Genomic DNA, 20,888 nt, shown 5'->3' with positions numbered 1-20,888 from the left:
CCAATTATCCACAATATGGTAACATAAACAAATGTAGGATGATAAAGATCGTTTTGCATGATGTGAAAATGGCTAAATTTGCAGTCAGTATCACCTAAACTCAATATAATCATACCGAAATGGATAGGTATTGATAAAAGCAATCCATGTGCATGCTCCCATTGTTTTGTATACGTATGACATGATACGGCTGGCACAATGAACTGCACACCTCAGTTTGCTGTTTGATGAGTGCAATCCATCTATAGTCACTATTCCATGTTACATCGGTTGTGAATTTCCTGTTTTGATCTTTGACAGACTTTGTGCAGGTTAAAGAAAACAAAATTGTTCACACATAATGTGTTTTGGAGTGAAGTTAAAGGGGAAGAGGTTTTGATCTGTTACGTCCTCTGAACATGAAGTTTACTACATGTAGATATTGCATGTTACATACTAGTATACAAAACATTAATTGTAAAATCAAAGTAAATTGAAACTGACTTTTCACAGAGGGATGCAATTAAAGTTTTAGGATGAATTTAGCACAAGCAACATGTTGGTGAATGGTTGAAGCTTGCAAGACAGAGCTACTGTACCAGAGATGGCTTCTCTGCAGATTGTATTCATTATTAAGTCCTTTGTTCATAAGGAAAGCTAATTACCATGGTAAGTAAATTGTGACCCGCCACAACAAAAGGATCCAAAAGTCGCTGACGGCGGAACTGAGAAAATCATGTTTGAAGTCAGATCATCAAATCGGTCACAACCATCAAATTTTTGTTTTTGACATAATTTTGTAGTCTGATGTTTCATATATCATCTGCTGAAATTTTGAAGCTAAATGATCAGAGGAAAGGCAGGAAAATCATTGTTTTTCTGAGCCATGATTTTCCGACTTTTGATGGAACAGATACATATCCGAAGATTTGGATTTAGCGCCGCAGATAGACTACGCCCTTAGCAACGAGAATGTGATCTTATTGGTCAGCGCGTGGCATCCTGGTTACTGATTCTTCATGTGTAGACCGCTGGCACTGAGCTTGAATGAACATCGCGCAGGTTGCTAGGAGCATACCTCCTATTGTGAAGAGTTGAAAAATGTCTTACATTTCGTGTACCTCCCTATGAAGCTTGATCACGATTGCGTCGGAAGGAAAACTTTGAAGGTGGTTTTCTCAAAACGCTTATTTCTTAGACCACTCGACATGCTCTCATAAAATCATCGATACTTCCACAACCGAGTACTTATATGAGTCGTGTTATATATGAAACTAAAGCGGAAGAGTTTCGGAAAATCGACTCCCCCGACTTTCAGATCCTTTTGTTGTAGCAGGTCACAATTATTTGTGTGCAAGGAGTCTCCTGTAGTATAGAGTCAGACACTGCATTTAGCTCGCCAACCCAGTGGCTGTAAATTAGCAGGGAAAGCAATATCACTCGGAGTCAAGTGCAATTTGTCATAAAAAACTACAATTTCTCTTGATTGATATCTCTTCTTTTTTTTTGGTGAATTCTAAACTTTTAGTGGTGTCTTCTTCTCAAAGGGGGACTCAGTCTTTCAATGATTATGCAAACATAAATTATACATGTACATTATATTCAATCGTATTTTGATGAGGATGCTATGTACAATGAGAACACATATACCTTGAAAACTTTGATAATGTTACAAAAATGGTACTGAATAGCATTATGTAGCTGCCAAATCTGAAGCTACAGGTTGCCTACACTTTAGGCTACATGTACCATGTTAGCAGAATTAATACATGTACAATGCATTTTTTGTACTTTCAACTCATGAATAATTCAGTTTCTTCATTGAGGTTGTACTGTACATGAACGATTGTGGATTAACCTCCAAAGGACAGATTTGCTTTCTGATTTATTGCAGCTTTTTTTTGAGATTTCCTATGACTATGTCGTACAGGAAATACAGACAAAATCACCCTTGTGATGCTGTTTGTGTTGAATCTTTAACGATGAAGCACAAAATTTTGAAAAGTGAAGCAAAATAAAATATGAAAAACAGGACTGTGGGCCCATTGGGTTTTCTACTTTTTACCTGTGTAACCAACAATAGCCTCCAATGTTTCCAGCTTTCAGATGCTACAAAATAGATTGCCCTACATTGAAGTTGATGTATGGATATATCAATTTATCGACATAATTCGATGTATTTGATGTATCGAGTATGTACGCCCATGATTTTTATCATGGCTACTACTAAAACACTGATCAATTCAGTGCTAATTTACGTCGATGTAGGGCAATTTGTCAATCAATTGCAATGAAAACATCTCAATGGAAGAATTTCATGAATTTGAATAATTACGCAGTACCCGCTGCGTGCTTTAAGGATTAGAACCAACACTTGCTGTCAGGTGAAAGCTCGGTGGTCTAGTGGAGACGACGCCTGTCCGGTGATCAGGAGGTCGCAGGTTCGAATCATGCTTGAGTATGTACGCTAATGATTTTTATCATGGCTACTACATGTACTGTACTAAAACACTGATCAATTCAGTGCTTAATTACGTCGATGTAGGGCAATTTGTCGATCAGTTGCAAGTTTCGTCTGGTAGTCCATGTCCTTAGCCTAAAGAAGAGTTAAACTACATGTAACCCTCCGTCACAAAACCAACAAAAAATCACCGGACTAGATTTCCAGTTAAGGGCAGATCCTGAAGGAGCAGACTTATAGACTTTAAAATGATGTATGACTCCATTGAAATGGAGGCTTTGAAGTAAAGGGTCTACTCAAGCGCTTATCTTACCAGGCTGTGCAAGCTGTGAATGAATGGGACCAAAAGACAGGATGAAACCCACCATAGCAACAACAATAAAGGTATTATCAGATTAAGCTGAAATTGATCATGCTCTATGAACTCCTCCTGTCCATGACTGACACCAACTTTCAAAGTAGTGGCATTATCCTTTCAAAAGTTGTTAGAGTTGGTAGTGGATACTGTGTTAAAGGTTTTTAAATGAAATGGGGACTCTTGAAATAACTAATCACACTATTCTACAAAAAAGTGTTCCAGAAACACTGCTAAAAACAGTTTTGTAGTTATGATTCCAAACTTTAGAATGTAGAATTGCTTTTTGAGAAATTATGAAAAACTTTGGATTGACTAGGTTGACCCGATTCACCTATGCTGAGTCCTCACGTAAAATCAGGGTGTGCAACTTTTTGTGGTTTTGTGATGCACGGTTACAAATGTGCATTTAGTATTATGAGGGGAAAGCATTGCCAGCAGGTGAAGTTACCTCATGTGTAGCTGATATGTTATGTTACAGTACCATGTTGTTAAATTTGGGCAAGAAACATGATTGGATTTAACCAACTGTCAATCGTCCTAGGCAGGTTCTGAAGCTCTATGTCACTGGCTTATCAGAGGTTGACTATCTGTCGGGCAACATTTCCATATTTCTATCTCCAGAAACAACTGCATCCCATGAGAAATTGATTGTATAGCTTTCAGACCCAGAGGTCATTAGTTCTGTCGACACAGACCTGTGCATTACATCTCTTGGACAATCAAGCTCTCAAGTTTATATCATGTTCAGAAGTCATCAGTGATTCCATTCCCATGTTCAAGATTTGAATTTTTAAAACAGTGGTACAACTTTCATCAGAATCGGACATTTCATGAAATGTTAGTTTTTCATGCTTTCACAAAACACTAATATAACTGTAGTGGCAACCACGTAACGATAACATAATACAGTAACAATATCATCGTTGGCTGAGAACCAGAAGGCAGATGGGTACTGTTGCATTTTAGATTTGAGCGTAAATAAAAATGAAAAAATTTAAATGTCGTGAAATCAAACATTAATTTAATCAAGAGTGGGTAGATTTGTAAGCATTGTCCCAAATATCGGAAATAGTGCCCTTATGGCTTGGATTTTCGACATTTTACTGAAAATGAAAATGATTTAAATTTGAAACCATAATGTAGAGATCAAGCCCTAAATGGGATACTAACATTAAACCCAATACCACCAAAATTGCAATAACACCCTTTTTGTTCACAGCCAACAATATGCAAATTGGGTAATGATGTCATTGCCTCACAAGTCTCAGGGCTGATGTATACATACACTACTTCTTGGTTTACTGTATTGAAATCAATTATTATAACAATAATGAGCATTTCTCTTATCAAAGTTTTGTAGACACCATGCAATAGAGATGTTACAGGGAATGGGTTGTAATTGCCAAATTTTCAACGACATTTCTTTAAAAATCTTTGTTTATTTTGGTACAGAAAGTAAATGGGAAAGTTGTGAGTTGACATCATCACCTGTTAAACCACCTATTTCCTCACAGGTGGTTGTCACCAACAAATTAATGCATCACTTCTGTAAAAACATGTTAAACACTTTCTCTTTTTTCCAATGATTTCCCGTTTGCCACCGACAAATTTTGACAGTCCGTTTAGTCTGATTTTCCTATTATCTATGTAGAATTGCATTTCAAGACACAGCATGCTGATGGTCTAGGGAGTAAGGTCATGCTAGAGTAAATGTGTGTCACTGTGTGTGGTGTTTGTCTCTGTAAACATACTCCAACTGGTAACCAATGTTGCCCTACCTGTATTAAAGGGTACATTGTCGTTTTCTAATTCAGCAGACATTCAGACTGAAATTTTCTGTTCAAGTGATGCAAGTTCCCGTGCCTTGAGATTAGTTGATACCATGAACCCTACCCTCAAATCCACCCCTTGAACCCATTAATAAATGCACTGCTTCTTCACATCTGCATGTAAAATACATTTTGTACGTGACCCTGCATCACAAAACCAACAAAAGGTCCCCAGATATGGATTTTAGTTAAGAGGAGATTCTGAAAGTACAGACTTTAAGCTTTAACATAATGATATACACTGGTATCACTAGTCTCAAATGGACTCTCCTAACCTACCTATATATCGGAAGGAAAGCACACACTCTGGAAAAGCGTGTTCAATGTATAGAGAAAAGAGGCTCGGAAGTACTATACAGGGTGTATTCAAGTGCTTAATCTTACCGAGCTGTGCTCTGCACAATGGGACAAAAAACAGGATGTACAACTTCATAGCAAGAGCAATGAAGGGATAATAAGATTAAGCTAAAATTGACCATGCACCATTAACACATTCTATCAATGACTAATGCATTTTTGTACTAACTTTCAAAAGTTGTTAGTTGAAAGTGAAGAGTGTAAGGGATATTTAAGATAATGAAGAGGACTTCAAGACACACCTGATCACACTATTCTACAAAAAAGTGTTCAAGAAAAACTGCTAAAAACATCATATCCCGTTGGTTTTATGATCCCAAACTTTTGGATAAATTGGAATGCTCTTTCAATAATCTGAAAAAACTCAAGATTGACTAGGTTGACCCCTTTCACCCGTTTTGAGTCCTCGCGCAAGATCAGTGCGTGCAACTTCTTGTTGATTTTGTGATGCACAGTCAGATATATGTATCACTAAATTCAACGCATACCTTGAAAGAATACAATGTACTTAAACCTGTGGGTAGTCAGCCACACATGCAACGAATCCCAGCTCCCAACAAGCATTCAGTTGAAAAAAACGTAACAAAACGAGACAAACAAACAAACACACAGCATATTCACCTCCTCTCACTTCCACTTCAGTCTCAACGCTACATTTCATTGCCAACCACTCACACACCAACACATCCTTTCCCAGTAGCAAAAGAGGCCCAAGCTAGCAACCTCCCCTTATCAACTCTCCAGTCACATATCCACATCAGCTCTCAAACTGGAAGTGTGGGTCAGTTTGTCCAGTATGTACATAGCATGTAGTAAATGAAAATGCCTCGTGCCTCATTCAAGTTACCAGATACTTGATTTCAAGAGCCGGAGCATGATTGTGCGTCTATGAAACTAATGCTCAATCGCAAATACAATGTCTCTAAGCTCCTGTCAAGACATGCCCCACACAGCAGGCAGCAAGCTTTTGTGGGGCACCGCCATTGATCCCCCCCCCCCCCACCAAAACTACTGTATACGCCATATATTTCGAGTCTAAATTTTCGCGAATCGTGAATTCCAGACGATTTAGCGAGTGGTTAAATTCGCGATCGTGGAGTCCTGTACTGCACGGAGAAGTGTACACGCGTACGTATCATTCACATTGGGATCAGAGTCAATATTTTCGCATGTCTTTAATTTCCTGAATAGCACCCGACTCGCGAAATTCATGAAAATAAAAACCTCGCGAAATATTTGGCGTATACAGTATTTAGGCCAACGAGAACATTTAATTTATGTTCTTCAAATGCAGTTTCATACAGAAATGACTTGCATCCAAACATTTCATCCATACTAACTCTTGGACTTTTTGAAAAGAACAACGCCATTCTTGTCTGATCTTGCATTTTGCTGCAGTTTATTATCATCACATCAAATGCATGTTACAGGATCATGTCTTGTCTCAGTTGGGTTAATGTGCTGGCAAAGTCAAGCATAAACCAATCCTGTCTTTTTGCTAGAGAGTCCACAGATGTTACTAATTGCAGTGTATTCATTCAATCATTTTGGTACGATGATAATAGCAGTGGTAGAGCTCTTAGTAGATGCGCTGTGGGCGGCCCATGGTGCTCTTGATGTACAGGGAGCGTACGTTCTGCCAGTTCTTCTTCAGCAGGGAGACGAGGAAGTTGATCGCAAGGTTGATGTTGCTGACCAGGTCATCTTCCTCCATCTCAACGTGTCCCACTGCCACGGCCAGGCACAGAACCTAGAGAGGGTCCACAGTGAAACATGGATTACTCAAAGATATGTGCAGCTATTCTGTGACCATGAGTCAACATGCACAGTAACCCACCAGACATAATCTCACATAATTTGTTGAAGAACTGTAATGGGCTGCCACAAACACTGGACTTGTAAGAGATATGGCTTTGTTATGTCACTGATACTGGCTTGCTGGCAAAAATCAACCTTTTATCCACATTTCATTTGTTTAGTTCAATAAAACAGTCACATGTAAGACCTGTAGTTCTATGTAGAATACTATTACTGTCTGCACCACAAATAGTCTGATGCCCTTTTCACTTTGAGAACTTTATCAAAATTTTAATTTCACCGGTCCTTAACAGTATCTGTTCATGAGTCCACTTCTAATTCTAACCCTTGTGAAAATACAAGTGTCTGGAAATCTTGGCTTATATTATATCACTCAGTATAGGCACATGCACCAAAAAATGAAATATATCACCAAATCTGACAGTTGTACGTTGCCTATGTAACTCTTTATGTGCCACGTTCGCATGTCTGACTCAGTCTATGGCGTACCAACTTCGCATATTCTGCTCATACCCACAAATAAATTGCCAAATGACGCAGTGCAATGAAAGCGTTTCTCGAGATTCAATTCCTATCACATGTAGCTTGCATTTGTATGTGCTGATTGGCTATCAAGTGGTGTTCCCGACCGGATTTGCCAGTAAATTCTAAGTTTCAGGCACTGTTTTGTGTGCAAAAGTCATACCTTTACAATAATGTAGCTACTGGTTATTCAAAACAAGATCGGTCATTGATTTGTTATACAATTTACAACAAAGGGAAGCTTGTGGCATTTTCTCTACGCCTTTGCTCATTACATGACCAGGGTAACTGAAATCTATTGAATTTATGCAGAATGTTTCCCCAAAAGCATGACTACGTTGCTGTCTCAGAATAATGTGTCACACAGGGGGTTTACACCATGGCACATAAAGAGTTAAAGCACACATCATAAATGAAGTTCAGTAGCCCATCTATGTAAGGGCCAGATGCAGCACCTTATCCGAGGGATGCCAACCTTACAAATAGCACTGCAGTGTTCTGAGGGCTGACATGGCATTTTTTTTTTCTTCAATGCAATGAAATTATTTAAAAGAATCCATGAACTTGCAGCATTTTTGCAAAAAACAGCACAACTGCCAAAAAGTAATAGCTGACATCTCTGTTAACCAGCTGCACACTGAACACATAGATTCCAGTGATTGGAGCATGTAATGCCCGTGACCTTGTATATCATGGAATATTCTCAGATGGGGTCTTGCTTCTATCAACGCACCTTCTTCATCTGGAACTTGATGGTTGCCTTAACCTCTTCCACCTTGGCGACCATGGAGTCAGAGTGGGTGAGGAGTGTTGGGAATTTACCCGCCTTGTTCAGTCCTGGTCCAAGGATTCGGGGAATCTGCTTGATCAGGGAGTCCGAGGCCAGGAATGCATCATAGCGCTTGGCTGTTCAATGAAATGTACAGGGGAAAAAAAATAACATGTAGACGAATTGTAACAGAAAATGTGTTCTCAGAAAAAAGTGTTCAAGATAATGGAGTAACAATTACCCTTCAACTAATAGGAATTAAAAACCATGAACACAGAGCAATAGAAAGGATATTAGAAAGAATGATTTCTTTCTTTTTTTTTGTGCCAACAATTCATTATCCAAGCAACCAGTTTGCCAAAATTACCAGGAACATGGGAGTTGGGACAGCAATTCAGAATCCTATTTTCTGCTTATACAAAATATCTGCCTAGCTAATGGCCCATTCTGTAGTCGAGATAACACTTGCCATTACGATGGGTGTGTGATTCATCTACACTTATCTGTGCATTCTCAGTGTAATTCTAGAGCTAGCAGAGTTGTTAATCACCAACTGTATTTCAGGTAATACATGCAAAACATCATTGAATGCACAGCCAACAGCACTTGAGCATCATAAATTTTGCTATTCAAGTATCATATGCAATAACTGCACCACAAAAGCTACATGCCATTTTGTCCCATTATTGAAACTTTCATTGCAGGTCTGGGAACATACAGGGAAATTTTTACAAACTCCCCCAATTCATAATTTATAGCAATGGAGGTCTTGTAATCAAATAACAATCAGACAGTGAACCCTACTCTAGAACAGCCCAATGTGCTTTTCACTTTAAGAGTCTGTGCCATCGTGTTAACCCATCGAGGACGGTTTGATTTTGCTACAACACACATTTCCCAAAGATGCTTTCCTGAGTATACTCTGGACTCATCCTCAACAGGTTAAGAGGCAAAAACATAATCCCCTAGATTGCAATCTGTATCTCTGCCACAGGTTGTTGCAAGCTTCTCAAGCAGAAAATCATATGAAAACCTCAACTTTCTGGTCACACCAGTCATCTGATGGCCCACATCAACCCAAATTGACAGTGACTTCTCTTGACTCACCGAGCTTCTTGACGAGCTTCTTGTTCTTGTTGAGCTTCTTCAAGGCTTCGACGTCCATGCAGGGGATGCCGTTGGCCTTGGCCTCATCGATGTGCTGCTGATCTCCCAGGATGCACATGGAGAACTTGGGACGGGGAATGTGCTTCAGCCTAGCCACAGCAAAATCACACCAGACCAACATGTTATCACGGTTGTCTATCACCACTAGAAGTGAATTTCAAATTTCAAAATTCATGTTCATGAGTGTTTGGGGGGGGGGGGGGGTGGAGAGACATTGCTGTAACACAAGTCAAACATACAGAGAGGAATCTCAAAAGGAGGTCGGAAACAACAATACCCTCACACATAAAGATGATTTTGCAGGTCTCAACTCCATACATTTCCTTGTTTTTGCACCCTGACACAGTGAGAAACCTGATATTACCAGGTTTTAGAAATTAATGTCATGGTTTCTGGGTGCTCATCATAATGAGGTCCCTGGTATAGGTAATATTCATAGCAAGGTAGCACTGTTGTCCAGCTCTTTCTCTCATTTCCCCATTTCCACTGGTTTTTGCTCTTCATCCCCTGCATGTTTTAGACATATATTCTATTTCTGCCATGTTTTGCTTCAGTCCTCTCATGCTACAACATTGGATAATGTGGGAAAGGGATTTTTCACTGACAATACAGTTCCCAGTGACAGTGACATAGCTGACATTTAGGCAAAATTGAACTACTGCAATAAAGGTGACACAGACAATACTAACTGATAGCAATTTGGATAATCATGAGTCATCTTTACAAGACCTCAGTTGAAGACCTATGTATGTTGTAAAATCTTTTAATAAGCCATGTTCTCCTTTGACAAGTTGTTCTTATTTCAAATGAAGACCAGTGTGCATTCTCAGTGTAATTCTAGAGCTAAGCAGTTGTGTTCATCAAAATGAGAACTTCAGTTAATACATGCGATGACATCCTTGAATGCACAAAGGTTCAGATTATATCAGAATACTATTTTCCTATGAACAACTGGTGAAGTGATATGGCAGTGCTTATGAAAGAAAAACGACTTCTCTCTTGATCATCCACTGCAATGCCAGTGTCAAAGATTATACAGCTGTACACATAACAAACAAACTACCTCACATGTTTATAGCGGCTTAAAGCCTTCCCATTTGATTTAAGACCCTGGGTAGAGGTCCGTTGGCTGGCAACACCTCACATCAGCATGAGGAACACAAAGAGGATAAAAGAATGACAAGACATGAAATGAAAACAAAGATCAAAGGGGGGGGGGGATACAAAACAGAGCAACTATAGGAGAAAGATAGAAGCACACAGGTGTGGAAAGCATGACATGGGCTGCCAAGCCAACTCCCTGGCTAGCAGAACTAGCCAGGTTCAGGAGTGACAATTGGTCCTCTGTTCCTACTTGACGGTTCCGGAGAAACGCTTATCCTTCTGGGGGTCATAGTTCTTGAGGTTGACCTGCAGCTCCACCGTCTCCACAAACTTCCTCTTCTTCTCCTGAGAGCCCTTCTGGACCTCCTGCACAGCCTCGTAGAGCAAATCTCTAGTAACCTTACTGCAGAAGATACATAAATTGACCAATAAAATTCACATTAGTTCATGATTCTTATTCATTATGTGGCAAACAAAATTTAAACTGTGGAATCTTATAAAAATTTGTAATCAATTGAAAGTCCCCCAAAATCATTCAATTGAAACTTTGCTAGGTTAAGCCTACCAGTATTCGGTCACCCACAAGAATTCAGTCACTTACCACTAATCGAGAGCCAGTAAGTTCTACTGTCACAACACATGCAAATCACATCATTTCATATACTGGCACTGTCGTTCACAACAGGAAAGTCCCTTAGTCACCTCCAAAAATCCATCCAAAATCCGAAATTTTGCAGTCAACAAGAGACCCGCGGGTCACGCGCTCACCTGAGTATCGCAATTTCACCTTCCACGCATTCTTGCACACTCTTACATGAGAACATTGGAAACTTAGGTCTGCATATGGATCCCCCCTCAACTCGGGGGGGGGGGGGGGGGGGGGCAGGCAGCCCTGGATTTGCAATGAACAAACTTGGAACTAAAGTCATCAATGTACAAACTCATGGTATTAACTTTGCTTTATCATTTCTGGTTCTACAGCAGAAGATTTTAAATATTCCTTAATGTGCGGGGGGGGGGGGGGGGGGGGGGGGGGGTGGGACCCCTAGGGGCCTCTCAAGAGGGACATGGTGCCCATTTGAAGGAATTGAGATTCTATCCCCATAGGGATGTTACCTCCTAAGTTTGGTCAAAATTCATCGTGAGGTTTTTCAAGAAGAAGATGATCATGTACAATTCAGGCTCCATTACAACTGTAGGACTTCTCCCCATCCCTCTCCTGGGTCCCAAGGGGGGGGGGGGGGGGGCACCCCTGATTCCGCCAACCCCATGAACAAACTTGAAACTACAGTCATCAATGTACTAACTCATAGTATCATCTAAGCCCTATCACTTCTGGTTCTAGAGAAGATTTTTAAAGGTTCCTTAATTTTAGAGGGTTTGGGCCCCCTGGGGACCCCCCAGGTGGGCCATGGTGCCCATTTGAACAAATTGAGATACTACCCCCCTAGGGATGCTACCTACCAAGTTTGGTTAAAATCAGACATGGCGATCTCAAAGTGAAGATGAAATTGTACAATTTAGGCCCCATTAGGACCCCTCCCCGGCCCCCTCCCCTGGGTCCCACGGGGGGGCACCCCTGATTCCCCCATGAACAAACTTGAAACTACAGTCATCAATGTACTTACTCATAGTATCAATTAAGCCCTATCACTTCTGGTTCTAGAGAAGAAGTTTTTTAAAGATTCCTTAATTTTAGTGTGTTTGGGCCCCCCCCCCCCTGGGGCCCCCCAGGTGGGCCATGGTGCCCATTTGAACAAATTGAGATCCTATCCCCCTAGGGATGCTACCTGCCAAGTTTGGTGAAAATCGGTCATGGGGTTCTCAAGAAGAAGATGAAAATGTAAAAAGTTTACGCACGACGGACGACGCACGAAGAGCGATCGCAATAGCTCACTTGAGCCTTTGGCTCAGGTGAGCTAAAAATGCACAATCAGCGCAACTTTTCCAAAGCGCATGCAAATTAAGCCCTGTTTTTATAGTAAAGGTCGCTGAAAAAGCACTAAAAATAAAAAAATATGCCGTTCTCATGCAAGACTTTTTGCTTATTGCAAGCTAAGAGTGTGATTTTATCCGCAAAAACGCCAACGAAAAACAAAATTTCCGCACATGTTGATGCAGTGACTCAACATAACACGTAGAAGAATTCGTTCGACTGCCGCGCATGCGCGATTTGCTACTACGCTCACTCGTGTTAGCATGACATCATTTTTCATTTGTAAACTGGAGCTACACCGAAGCTGCACCATCATTGGCTCTTTACCCCGTCATTTACATATTTTCCCACAACGTTATAACATGTGTGCGACGATTTCCAGCGCGATCGAACGAACAGTTTGATACTAAACTCAGCATTTTTACATCAAGTTTTCGACTTTTGGCAACAGATTTTCCTCCTTCGGTGTAACCATGTATTCAGCGAAGCTATCGTTGTGTTAGAGATTTGATAAGTCATATTTTTACATGATTTTAACGTATGAATTTGTGAAGTAGTCCGATGTGTTCTTTCCTGTGTGTGTATCAATACATGCGATTTGTATGGTAGCGACATGTACGGGTGTGGAGCGTCACACATAAGAAGCTCAACACCACAATGCAAATTGGTTGCCATATTGTGTGGTTTGTGTAGCGTTACCTGTACTCGGGAGCTCTTCAGCCAAGCTCGCCGCCATGACCGCTACATAACACGACAGCAAGCACGCATGTTGAGTGCAATGCATTGTGTACCCCACACCGATCCACGGAGTAGTGAATCTCGCAAACCACGCTGTGCGGTGAAGCGGACGGCAGGGCGATCAGCCAATCAGTGGCCCGGCTATCTGTTCACGGCTTTCTATGGGGACTTTTCTACGTGCATAAAAGGGTTGAATGCAAGTGCCGACTTGCAAGAATTTGGTCACCAATGGGTACCTCTACGTCCCTGATGCAATTTTGCACCAAAAAGGTATAGTGCAGTACATTTTTCAGTGGCCTTGAGTGCACATTGACTTTGTTTGAATGCGCATTGACTTTGTTTGAATGCGCATTTCACCAGACCGAATTCTGATCGCAGTGACCGTAGAGTCTACTCTGGAAAGTTTTCAAGCCAATATATATATGGAGATTTTGTGAAATTTTCTGTTTTCAATGAAATAAAAATAGCGACTAAAGAAATTTGATATATTTAACATACATTGCTGTAGATATGATTTATGTCAATGTAGGCATAGGCACTATACTGTAACTGTATTATTCTAATTATAAAAAATATTGCAGAAAAGTTTAAATGACCGAATACTGGGGGTTTTACCCTATTTATTTCAAATCCACATAGCAACAAAGACAACTAGAAATGTCGCTACAGCGACTGGTTATATCCCCGTCAAACAACATTTCATAAGCTTTGGTCAAAACAACATTTGATAAGCTTTGGTCAAAAAACTGAGGAAGAAGTTAAATCCGCAAGATCTTTCCTTGATCTTCTGCCATTAATATGCCGTTATCATGGCAACGTACTTTCGGGTACTGTCGAAAAATGCGTCTTGCACATCTACAACCAAAGGCACACGTCTGTACCAAGTTTCATGGAAATTGGGCAAAAACTGAGGAAGTAGTTTGCAACACAAAATTTTCCATCATTTTGGCTCATAATATGTGAGCTGTTACCATGGCAACATACTTTTTGTTACTGTCAAGAAATGTGTCATGCTGACCTATATCCTAAGACAAACATTCAATATGAATTCCATGAGAATTGGAAGAACACTGATGAAGCAGTTTTGCCATGAAGCATTTTGCCCTATATTTTACCAATAACATGCCGTTACCATGGCAACGCACTTTTTGCCACTACGGAAATATGTGTCTTGCACATTAACATATTCAGATGAACATCTGTACCTAATTTCATAAAAATTGATAAAAAACTGTGGGAGGAGTTCGCGACGCAAGATTTGTACCCATTTTTGCCCATAATATGCCGTTACCATGGCAACGTACTTTTGGGTACTGTCAAAAAATATGTCTTGCACATCTACAACCCAAGGCACACATCTGTGCCAAGTTTAATGGGAATCGGTTGAAAACTGAGGAAGTAGTTCGCGACGCAAGATTTGTACCCATTTTTGCCCATAATATGCCGTTACCATGGCAACGTACTTTTGGGTACTGTCAAAAAATACGTCTTGCACATCTACAACCCAAGGCACACATCTGTGCCAAGTTTTATGGGAATCGGTTGAAAACTGAGGAAGTAGTTCGCGACGCAAGATTTGCAACGGACCGACCGCCCGACCGACCGCCCGACCGCCCGACCGCCCGCCCGACCGACCGTCCGCTGATTCCTATATACCCCCTTCAAACTTCGTTTGGCGGGGGTATAATGAGAATGGAGTGGGAAAAAATTAAGAAAATAAAGTTGTCTAGAAGTAGAACTAGATGTGATTGACATGAGGAGGTAATTGCCATAGAGCCTTAGAGGTCTACTTCATCATGATCGCTAAGCGGTCGTTCCGTTGCGTGCTGATGTAGCCACACACAGCAGGTTCCTAATACGCGATACAATCTCCATGTGTATGGATACACATGTATAGTGAAGTGCCCGCACCTCGTCAGGGGCCTGAATACCGTCACCCCCGCTTAAAATTGTTCTAAGCACACTAAACAAAAATTTATGACCGGGAATGTGTTCAGTACGCTTGAAACTTGGCAGGGCCACCACAACCAAGCAAATTGTGGTGAAATCCGAACAGTTTTTCGCGAAAATCTGAAATTTTAATCGGAATGTTTTAGAATGCTATCACCACTGTCCCCGCACGCATCTTTTACGTGTATGTCTATATGGGAACATCACGGTCACCCGCACACGTCTTTTACGTGCTAAGTCTATGGGAACACTGGTGACGAGTTGAGGGGCCCCTTCCTTAGCGCACAACTATTCGGCATCGTTCGCATTTGGCGACGATAGCTGCAAATTTTCGATATCGATCAGTGAACATGTGATTCCATTGGAATTTTCAGCATTTTTCCTGTATGTGAAGGGGATTTCACAGAATTTCAGTGACGAAATGTGATTCAAATATGAACAAAAATTAACTATGACGAGGTGCGGATCACCTAAGCATACACAACAAGCGTCTGTAGCTGTATCCCCAACACGGGCCATACAAATACAATGTATACTTGGGTGATCCGCACCTCGTCATAGTTAATGTTTGCCCATAATTGAATCACATTTCGCCACTGAAATTCTTTGAAATCCAACTCACATACAGGAAAAATGCTGAAAATTCCAATGGAATCACAAGTTCACTGATCGATATTGAAAATTTGCAGCTATCGTCGTCAAAGGCGAACAATGCGAAAAAGTTGCGCGCTAAGGAAGGGGCCCGCAACTCGTCACCCGCTCTCCCATCACATTGGCCATAGACTTAGCATGTAAAAGATGTGTGCGGGTGACCGTGATGTTCCCATAGACATACACGTAAAAGATGCGTGCAGGTGACATATAACACGTATTCCTATAGCCCTATTAAATTTCAGATTTTCGCGAAAAACTGTTCGGTTTTCACCACAACTTGCTTGGTAGTGGTAGTCCTGCCAAGTTTCAAGCGTACAGAACACAGTCCCGGGCATACATTTTTGTTCAGTGCGCTCAAAACGATTTTAAGCGGGATGACGGTATTCGGGCCCCTGACGAGGTGCGGGCACCTGGCTGTACAATTTTATACAACAAATGTGCACACTCGTTACTCGGGTGGTGTGTGGCTGCGCTAGATGCTGCCGCTGGCTGGATGGCAGAGACACAAGCATGTGCACAACACACACGGCTTTCAAGTTGCAAAATTTGTTAATTTAATTTTCAGGACTTTGGCAGCTACTTTTGCTCCTAGTACAGAATTCAGAGGAAAAAAAAAAGGCAATTGTGCACTTTACGGCCCTATATTATCGGTACCTCATTCGCCGTGTGCCAAGGTGATATCCCATAAACCATTCCGCACTGAGCAGCTGGCGAGCTTCTCTTGCTGTATGGAACGCCATTTGACAAGTGATAAGGTCAGTAAAAGCCCGCCTCACTCACGGCGCTTCTGCGGAGCTAGCTGATCACCCAAACCAACCACGCGGGCGAGGCTTGCGCTTGTGTGTGTGTGTGTGTGTGTGTCCATGTAGTGGCTGCCCGTAAATCGGTAGCTATACACACTTCGCACGGCGTCTGGTAGACTGTGTAGACAAAATAAACACTAACAGACTGACGAATCGAGATAAGATTTTGTGTTTTTTTATTATTATTTTACAGAATAATTCCGCCAAGGCCGCAGCGGACATACGCCCTCGGCAATAGGTTTAATTAGTGATGCCCTGCTTAATATATCACGCAAAATTCATTCATTTAAAATCATGATTGAAGCACGGAAGTTTACCACTCGTTGCGTTCCAGTTGTGTGCCAATCAATGCACAACTCGCGCTCGATCACGCCGCGCCGCACAGGCAGGGAAGGGCGTTAGAGCAACCATGTGGCGTACCGTAAGAGCTTTCATCACGCACATGCACGTTGACACATTCACACCACTGATTCACACACACTGGGTGATTTCAAGTTCGGTGCTAGTGTTAGTGCTAGTGCTAGCCCACGAATAATAGCGTTAAATCGAGCTCCAACACCGACGGTCAGATTAACGAGGCGATACCGATCAAAATTATCGATCACCAGCACTAGGTGTTGGAATCACAGCACCGCGAGCTCCGCGGTACTTGCGCGACGAAAAAAGTTATTGCGCGTGATTACAGTAAAATATTAAAAGATGTAGCCAAAATTGCGTAGTTTTAGAGACATAGTGAGGAAGTCATATTAAAATGCCACAAATCTCATCCACTCCCCAAAATACAACTATCTTAATTTTGCTCCCAGGCTCAGATTTATGAAGCCATGTCGAGAGTGTTCGTGTACGTTTCGTGGGCGACCACTGTATTAGTAGGGTGTCTGTAGCATTTTTGCAACTTTTGAAATTCTATAAAAGGTGGATTATAAACTATTTCATATGAAAGAAAAATATGTCATTAGCATATATTTCAAATTTCATGGCAAAATAATTATTCTATCTCGAGAAATTCAACTTTCAAATCACTGCAATATTACAACATTTTTTTGACGAGCACGCACGAAAATGTGTCCAAATCATGTTTGCAAACAAGGCCGGTAAGTAGCATTCGCGTGCAGATCGCCAGCGACCGGTTAATGAGCGTACAGCGGATTGCTAAAACGCGTAACCAGCGCAGAAGCCACTCCCCCTCGTGTCGTCATAATACATGTTGTGCGTACGTATACAGCGCTCTGAATGAATACGTAGCGCATGCATTCCGGCCCAGCCAACATCGGCGGACGAGCTAGCGAGCGTGCATTTTTGAGTGTATTATTGTACTACCTACACACTGTACACACACGCTATATGCGCTACACTACGTACGTGTGTACACACGTACACAGCTGGCTACTGAATGCGACGACTACATAACACGTCGATGCTGTCGAGATCTATGGCAGTTCATGTGAAAATGTTATATGGCTATTAAGCCATGAGTGCCACTTTACCACCATTCGTGGCTGAAGAGTATAGCTTCCAAAATCGTTGATTGCCCTTTTTTGTCGATTGGAAGTTCAGTCGTAAAAATCGGTATTTGTACCTACCTTCCACCGCGGTACCGCTTCACAATTGACTTGCCTGATATGGTGCGTTGTGTAGCCTAGGCCTATCTGTTGTGCTGCATAAGATCGCGAGAGAGACTGTAACTCGTGCATCGTTAGTGCACTTTTCTATTGAAGTATTAAAAAAATAAATATGACTCTACATGGTCATTCGTTTGGATTGCTAACTCATACATTGTAGGCCTGTTATGATCATTATCAATCCAGTAATAGTACATGTACTTTGACTACGTTGAAACTGATGCGCCAGGTGGTTTACGAGCGTGTTACATACATGCACATTGTGGATGCTGGGCAATCGTAACCCCATAGAACTCAGTGCTGTAGAACTATCGCAAGCGAAGCGACGTGACAGCTAGCTAGCTAGCTTGCTCAGTCTGTTTTCAGTGGCACGGGTGTGCGCGCGCGCACGTACTCGTAAGTAGACACACACACAGCGATCTAGCGAACTACATGTACAGTGTATGTAGCTACTCATACGTAGCTACCTTGCGACGGTAGACACACTGCTGACCTACACGTGTAGGTCCGTGAGATACACACACACACACACACACACACACACACAGCGCGCGAGCTAGCTGCATGCGCGCCATGTGGCGGCGAATGCATGTAGATTTACATATGTATGAGCGTATTTGCTCGGACGTTACTATGGTTGTTGCGTACGAAGCCACGCCTAACACGTTCGCTGAGATCAAAAAGTTATTGCAAGGGGTATCTTCTAGGCAATATCCCCGGTCCAAGACGTGGAGCTAGCGAAAAACCGACCTCACCATCGGATTCAGCACATCCTAAACTACTCGCATGCCACACGCTGGTACAAGTAGCGAAGCAGACGCCAAGATATCGAGATAGGTGTGATTCTAACGACATTTACACCAATTTATCGTCGGAGTCATGTACCAGCGCTTTGATAGATTATGGAGCAAAACTTCCTCTTTCATATGATACCAAATTTGTTAGGATTCGATAGCGGCATGGACCGGGGATTTTGCAATAAATGCGATTTTTTAGCACAAAACGCGGGGTCAAAACAGCGTAGGGGCGCGACCCCAGTGGGTGATTTCAAGTTCGGTGCTAGCGTTAGTGCTAGTGCTATCTCAGCACTAACACCGGCGATAAAACCGAACTTGAAATCACGTCGGTGTTGGGAGTTGACCTCAAAATTATGACGTATTTCCGGTAGTTGGTGCTGGGCTCGGTGTTGAATGTCGTCTGCTGAACCGAGCTCCGCCGTTTGTGTTAGCGATTTACGTGCTTTTTCGCCGTTGACTAACACTAGCCCCTAGGGATTATCATTTTCGTCATTTCAAGTTCGGTGCTGGTGTTAGCGTTGCCGTACGAGACTCTTATGTACGTCCATAAGTAGTTGCACGTTTTACGTGCAAAGTCTATGCTAATGCAGTGGTCGCCCACGTAACGTACACGAACACTCTCGACATGGCTTTCTAAATCCGAGCCTGGGAGCAAATTTAAGCTAGTTGTATTTAGGGGAGTGGATAAAATTTGTGGAATTTTAATCTGTCTTCCTCACTATGTCTCTAAAACTGAGCAATTTTGTCTAACTGTTACATCTTTTAATATTTTACTGTAATCACGCGCAATCACTTTTTTCGTCGCGCAATTACCGCGGAGCTCGCGGTGCTGTGATTCCAACACCTAGTGCTGGTGATCGATAATTTTGATCGGTATCGCCTCGTTAATCTGACCGTCGGTGTTGGAGCTCGATTTAACGCTGTTATTCGGGGGCTAGCACTAGCACTAGCACTAGCACCGAACTTGAAATCACCCATTGTGTTCTATGGGGCTTGCGTGTTGTAAGATAGGGGCGCGTTTTGTCCGAAGGTTGGCAGTGCGCGATCAGACACCCTAGTATTAGCATAGACTTTGCATGTAAAACGTGCATCTATTATGGACGTGAATAAGAGTCTCGCACGGCAACGCTAACACCAGCACCGAACTTGAAATGACGAAAATGTTGATCCCTAGGGGCTAGTGGTAGTCAATGGCGAAAAAGCACGTAAATCGCTAACACAAACGGCGGAGCTCGGTTCAGCAGACGACATTCAACACCGAGCCAAACACCAGCAACCGGAAATACGTCATAATTTTGAGGTCAACTCCCAACACCGACGTGATTTCAAGTTCGGTTTTATCGCCGGTGCTAGTGCTATCTCAGCACTTAGTTAGCACCGAACTTGAAATCACCCACTGCATGCATCCCAACACGAAATCTCACACACATGTACAATGTACACAGTACAGTGCCGGAAGACCCGCTGATTGCGCTGTCGAACCGCGGTACCTGATAGGAACTCAAATTCGCACGCACTGCTCGATTAGGGTAAAATCTTGCACCGATAATATAGGGCCATAAAGTGCACAATTGCCAAAAAAAAAAATAGGCGTTCGGTAATACAATAGCAATACACTCTCGCTCTCATACGACCGCAGTTCTAACTACAATTATTGTAATATTACGTTATTTTATACATACGCGTACCGGTCGCGTGTGTGTCTTGTGACCACGTAGGCTCTATTTAGAATGTATGGGAAATGGTCACGGGGCGTAACATACGAAACCCACGGTTAAACTACGTTAATCACCCCTTTCGTATTCATTTTTGGACATACACCAAATTATATATTAAGCATATCATCAAGCAATGTCATAATTAGTTTTTGAATAAAAAATGTTCCCTATCTGACTCGATGAGGACAGATTTTTAAGGTGTCACTCTGTACCTCATCTTTCCTGCACGGCTGCAACAACTCAAAAGAAAGATACAAGGCTGAGAGGGCGCACTATAATGGCGCGCGGACTGTAGAGTACTATAGT

General features: G+C 42.0%; 1 protein-coding gene and 2 non-coding genes across 3 annotated transcripts; all 3 read right to left on the bottom strand.

Moving 5' to 3' along the window:
• Positions 1-6,476: 6,476 nt before the first annotated feature.
• LOC139717284 (large ribosomal subunit protein uL1-like) lies at positions 6,477-20,823 on the bottom strand. Its single transcript, XM_071628776.1, has 5 exons — positions 20,795-20,823; positions 10,615-10,767; positions 9,201-9,349; positions 8,058-8,230; positions 6,477-6,734 (listed from the first exon to the last, which is right to left on the bottom strand). Exons 1-5 carry the CDS (start codon positions 20,797-20,799, stop codon positions 6,564-6,566), a joined length of 651 nt encoding a protein of 216 aa, XP_071484877.1. The 5' UTR covers positions 20,800-20,823; the 3' UTR covers positions 6,477-6,563.
• Positions 8,601-8,683, bottom strand: LOC139717381 (small nucleolar RNA SNORD45). The gene has a single exon (XR_011709962.1). It is a non-coding gene; the product is annotated as a small nucleolar RNA SNORD45 (small nucleolar RNA).
• LOC139717380 (small nucleolar RNA SNORD45) lies at positions 10,081-10,165 on the bottom strand. Its single transcript, XR_011709961.1, has one exon. It is a non-coding gene; the product is annotated as a small nucleolar RNA SNORD45 (small nucleolar RNA).
• Positions 20,824-20,888: the final 65 nt, after the last annotated feature.

Source organism: Diadema antillarum, unplaced genomic scaffold (assembly GCF_040938485.1).
Source record: "Diadema antillarum isolate AM-2024a unplaced genomic scaffold, OU_Dant_1.0 scf00000074, whole genome shotgun sequence".
Classification (NCBI taxonomy): domain Eukaryota; kingdom Metazoa; phylum Echinodermata; class Echinoidea; order Diadematoida; family Diadematidae; genus Diadema; species Diadema antillarum.
This window is presented reverse-complemented; position numbering and strand designations above follow the sequence as displayed.